Source organism: Piliocolobus tephrosceles, chromosome 19 (assembly GCF_002776525.5).
Source record: "Piliocolobus tephrosceles isolate RC106 chromosome 19, ASM277652v3, whole genome shotgun sequence".
In the NCBI taxonomy this organism is placed as follows: domain Eukaryota; kingdom Metazoa; phylum Chordata; class Mammalia; order Primates; family Cercopithecidae; genus Piliocolobus; species Piliocolobus tephrosceles.
Window position 1 is genome coordinate 3,886,697 of NC_045452.1, and position 5,155 is coordinate 3,891,851.

A 5,155-nucleotide genomic window follows, 5' to 3' on the forward strand; every position below is an offset into this window, starting at 1 on the left:
GTGTAAGTGGGGGTGCCCCGGGCACATGCACGTGGGGTCTAGTGTGACCACCGGCAGTGGTGTAAGGGTGCATGAAGCCCCCACTGGGCCTTGAGGCCAGGCCCGACCCGCCCAACTGTCCTTAAGGGCCTTCCTCTCCTGTCACCCGCCAGGGGTAGGAACAGGGTCCCTCATCCTCCGCCTCCTCCTGGGGGCTGCCCGGGCAGGCTGACTAGGGTGGAGGGCCCCAGAGCAAATGTCCCCGCAGGGACTGCTATCTCCAGACCCATGGACCTGGCGTGTGCTCCATCAGCCAGGCTCAGTGACGTCAGCCACCAAGCACGCTCCATCTGTGCGGCTAGGGGGGCAGGGGCACCTGACGTTGGAGCTGTCCCAGGCTGTCCCACCCGTGGTGCCAGGCAACTCCCCTTCTTCTGGGGCCTTGTGATGGGAGAGAGGCTGCCCGTCCAGCGCCCACCCCTGCTTCTCATCGCCCACAGCACCCTAGCCCGAGAGGCCACAGCTTAAGAAAAGAGCTCTTTATTCCACGTCGTCCGATATTTTTACACAAGTAAAATAAAATGCATATCTCTATATACCGCGATCTGGGTGGGAGGCGGCGTTCTGGAACAAACGCTGCCGCCAAACCCTGTAAACATGATGGGGTGGAGATGGGGGTGGCGGGCGGGAGGCGTCCGTCAGGGAGGGCCTGGCCTGGCCTGCCCCACGGGTCGGCCGCCCCGGCTGGCTGGCGGCGTGGAGAGAGACCCCGTATGTACAAACACCTGGCTGCTGAGCACGCTCTCGTGTCCGCTGGGGGTCAGCAGGGCCCCAGCACTGTCCAGAGCACCAGTGCCAGGCCCAGGGGGGCGAGGCTGCAGGCGAGGCTGGGCAGGGCACCTGAGCCCTCTGAGTCACCAGTCCCGCCACCCCCGCTGCCTGCCTGGCCCAGACGGCAGTGGCTGCGGGTGCGGTTCTTGCGGGAACAGCCTGGCCTCCGGCGAGGGCCTGAGGTCGGGAACCCTGGTGGCTCAGAGCCCTCGGGCCGCACTGCGGTGAGCGGGGGCTCAGCAGAGCCAGGCAGAGTCCCAAAGGGGGAGTCGTTGATGTGCCGTGGGCCAGAGCCGTTGCCTGGGGGGCTGTCACCAGGCGGCACGCGTCCCTTCAGCGCATTGCCTGCCGAAGCCGGTCTCCCAGGCTCCAGTACCGAGGCCTTGTCCGCGGCGTCTGGCTGGCAGCACTTGGGAAGCCCCAGCGGCTCCTCGTTGGTGGCCCTGCCAGTCCAGATGGGATGGTAAGGGCCGGTGGCCACAGCGCAGCCCTGCAGGTCATTGGCAGCTAGGCGTTTCAGGTCACGACCAGCCAGGCGTTGCGGGAGGCTGCAGGGCACCTCGGAGGAGGAGCCGCGGAACTTCTGCAGCCAGGCCCAGAGCGGGCGTGCCCGGCAGTCACACACCCAGGGGTTGTCGTTGAGCCTCAGGTACTGCAGGGCACGCAGGGGCGCCAGGGCCTCGGTGGGCAGCGCTGATAGATTGTTGGCAAACAGATAGAGTGTCATGAGGCGGCCAAGGTCACGAAAGGCGTGCGGATGCACGTGGGCCACGCGGTTCTGGTGGAGCAGGAGACGGTCGAGGCTGTGCAGGCCGCGGAAGGCGCGCTCGGGCACGCTGGAGATGCGGTTGCCGTGCAGGAAGAGGTGTGTGAGGTTGCCCAGGTCGCGGAAGGTGTCATCAGGCAGCGCCTGCAGCGCGTTATCCTGCAGGTAGAGGTACTGCAGGGCAGCCAGGCCACGGAACAGGCCCGGACCCAGCTCCTGCAGGCCGCAGCGGTCCAGGTGCAGCGTGTGCAGGCGGCCCAGGCCGTGGAAGGTGGCAGGGTCCACAGACCGGAGCTGTGCATTGTCGCTGAGGTCCAGCTGCTCCAGGAGGGCCAGGCCAGTGAAGGCGGCCGCGTCAATTCGGGCCAGCACATTCGAGTGCAGCCACAGGATGGTGAGGTTGCGGCAGGCGCGGAAGCTGGCAGCTGGCACATGTGAGATGCGGTTACCGTGCAGGAAGATGCGCTGGCTGGAGGCAGGGATGCCCGCGGGCACAGCCTGAAGGCCCTGCTGGGGGCAGCTTGTTGTCACCTTGGGCTCATTGTAGCATACACAGGCGCCTGGGCACGGGGCTGCCACCCGCCAGGCCTGCAGCCACAGCACCCATGCCAGCAGCCGGCTCCCTGCGGGCGGAAGACAGAGTGGTTAGCAGGCAGGGCAGGGATACTGGAGAAGTTGGAGGGTTTGCTAGAGCCAGGTGGGCCCTGGGGATTGGGTCTCAGGAAGGCCTGGGGCTAGGTCCAAGATGTGGCCACCACCCTGGGAATCACGGTGTTGGGATCCCTGCTTCATAGGCCTCATGGACGACGCTGGGCTAGAACACGCCTTGGAGTCACACACTCCACCCTGGAAGCCACATCTGCAGACTCCCCATATCACACTTCCGGTGCCCACACACCCGGAGCAGCCCACTGGGTCACCAGGGGACGCTCACTTGAAGGCCTCCTGGAATGGGCGCTGGCAACTGCAGGCACCTCCTCAGGACTCCGATGAACACAGAGCCCGCACTGCACGAGTCTCCTGGGCTCCCAGTGGGGGTTCCACCCACAGGGCCTAGGAAACACTGCAGTGGGGCTGGGGTCCCTCTGGGTACCTCTGCTATCTCAGAAACAAGCTCCTGGATGCCCAAGGGTGGGGGTGGAGGGCGAGTGTGTCCAGGGCTCGGGAGGAGGAGTCACGTCCCACAACCACCCAGGCAGGCTGCTCCCTCCTCCACACATCCTCCTTTCAAGCACTTCCTGACTTGGCAGGAACCCCTCCTGAAGCCTCCGCCCCCTGGCCTCATTCTCTGCTCCATCTCCTCCCTGGGAGGAGTTCGCTCCTCCCCAGCCAACCCCTGCAGTGCCAGCTGCCTGCACCCCTCCCACCCAGATGCCATCAGCAAGGACAGCCTCCCAGTGGGTTCTCCCTCAGCCCCAGGGGCCTGTAAGCCCTCCTCCATTACAGGGCCAGATACACCCGGGGCTTCACCAAGGCCCTGCATGGGCAGTAGTACCTGCTGGGATGCCACATCCAGAGCTGGTCTCACCAGTGGGGTCACCCACTCCGGAGTAAGCTTTCCTGCCTCTCATTCCACCATTGAGCCCCTACCCCTTTCGAATGCTGAAAATTCTTTCCGCCTTCAGCAGTGAGTCTATTAAAATGTGAATCCCCCTGGGAGGGTTATAGCTTATCAGCCAACACTTGAGTTATCAGCTAACACCTGCATTGACAGCTAACACCTTCCTCGGCAGCTGGCTAAGAGCAGGATTCTGCAGACAGGAGGCCAGCTAAGTGCTGGGGTTGGAGCCAGGCAGGAGGAATGAGCGGACCACAGGCCAGCTTCCCCAACCCAGAATTGTGACCCCGGGGCCCTCCCACCCGCAAGGGGCCCCTGCCCCACTGGGTCCTGTCTACTTGGGCAGACAGTGCAGATGCCCCAAACATAGAGCCCAGCAAGCCCAGAACGTGCAGTGATCGCTGGGCATGTGCGTCCTCCCAGACTCAGGTTCACAGGTCCTGAGACCCCTTTCCCCACAGCCTGGGGGCCTCCTCTGCCACACTTCCAGCCCCAGGGCCATTTGTTGGCTACTAGGGAAATGGCAGCCCAGGGATGGGGGTCTGGAGGCCCCTCCCTGGGTGGGCTGGGCGAGGAAAGCACCTGGCCTTGGGTTCTCTTTAAACTGCAGACACCCTCTCTGCTCAGGAAGGTGGGGCCTGACCATGCCAGCTCCCCATTGCTGTCTCACCTGCTGTCACCAGAGAGAAAACTGTGCTATGTAAATGGCACTTCCTGTCCTGGGGCCAGGTGGGGTGGAGGCCCCAGGTGCTCTGGGGGCAGGGGCAGGACTCACATTACCGACCATACCACCGACTGTGGGGGTCACCAACTGAGCCTTGTCACCAACTATACGGTGTGGCTGTACCCACCAAGACTAGCCACCCATGGTGGCCACGCCTGCCACACCACCACTGAGCCACGCCACCATCCCACCACCGTCCTGTGGCTCCAGGCCTGAAGCTGTGGGCTGTGAGTCTGGCTGTGGTCGGGGCTCAGCTCACTCCCCCTGAACCGAGCCCTGTGCTCGGAGGAGAGGGAGATCCCTCTCCTCCCTCCCGAAGCTGCTGTGTCCACTCTAAACATGGCCCCAGTGAGGAGCCAGAACTGAGCCACACGGTGGTGTGGGGTCAGGGGAGACAAGGGAGGACATGGGGGAGTGGCCACGTGGCGCTCAGTTCTGCCAGGAAGTGGGTATTGGGCACAAAGACACGGCTTGGTTCCTGCCGAGACAACTGCTTTTCGTAAACCAACTTCTGAGAGTCGGGTGAGGTGGGCTCTCTCCTCGCTGTAGCCACGGTAATTGGCTCCAGCCCGGCCCCCCTTGGGGCCTGCCCGCTGGTCTCCATGGCAACCCCTCTGCTGAGCGAGCAGGAGGGGGCATCTTTTTATGAGATAATCAAACCTAACTTTGCAGCATGGGTTTGTCTTCACAGCTGGGGCCCCGGAGTGAGGGAGACCCAGCCAGGTGGCGGGAGGGCATCCTCTGACCCCACCCCAGGGGGCCAGACCTGTGACTCACCGGCCTCCTCCCTGTCCCCATGGTGGACCGCAGCCCCTCACAACCCCAAAAGACCTCCCTGGCCCGTGGCCCCTGACCTGTTCCCTGGGCTCTGCAGCCTCGAGGCCACAAGGTCTCTGTGGCCCTCTATCTGCCTTTCTCTCTCTTCTATCTGCCCGGCCAACTCTAACAGGATACTCTACTGTCCTTCTGGAGACAGCCTGGCCTCCCTGCCTGCCATCACCCCACTTTCCACTCTCACCCAGTCTCACCCTGGTCCCAATTCTCACAGATCATCCAGTATGAGCTCTGTCCTTCCTGCCCCCTGTATATGGGGTGAGCAACCAGCCCTGCCACGGCCCCAGCTCTCACAGAGAAACCATGGAGATTGTGCCTGTCCACCGTCCCCACCCAGGACGGCCCTGCGGCCACCTGAGCCTGTGAGGGCCCCAGCGGGCTGTCCTCCGTGTCCAAGCTGCACACAAACTGGCACATCTGTGCCTCTCCCACCCTCCCAGGCCAATTTGCATCTCTTCTTTCC

At 63.7% G+C, this 5,155-nt stretch overlaps 1 protein-coding gene across 1 annotated transcript; it reads right to left on the reverse strand.

Moving 5' to 3' along the window:
* Positions 1 to 503: 503 nt before the first annotated feature.
* LOC113223552 (reticulon-4 receptor-like) lies at positions 504 to 4,462 on the reverse strand. Its single transcript, XM_026452969.2, has 3 exons — positions 4,281 to 4,462; positions 2,511 to 2,674; positions 504 to 2,199 (listed from the first exon to the last, which is right to left on the reverse strand). The coding sequence occupies exons 1-3, from the start codon at positions 4,460 to 4,462 to the stop codon at positions 800 to 802; spliced, it is 1,746 nt and encodes a 581-aa protein (XP_026308754.2). The 3' UTR covers positions 504 to 799.
* Positions 4,463 to 5,155: the final 693 nt, after the last annotated feature.

Bases quoted from the DNA above. Each gene is read 5' to 3' on its own strand.
- LOC113223552 (XM_026452969.2), bottom strand. From the start codon at position 4,462: ATGGAGACCAGCGGGCAGGCCCCAAGGGGGGCCGGGCTGGAGCCAATT. The intron at 2,675-4,280 runs GTGGCCACTCCC...TTTCTGAGATAG, and splicing joins CTGGCAGAACTGAGCGCCAC to CAGAGGTACCCAGAGGGACC. The intron at 2,200-2,510 runs GTGAGCGTCCCC...TTCCGCCCGCAG, and splicing joins CCATTCCAGGAGGCCTTCAA to GGAGCCGGCTGCTGGCATGG.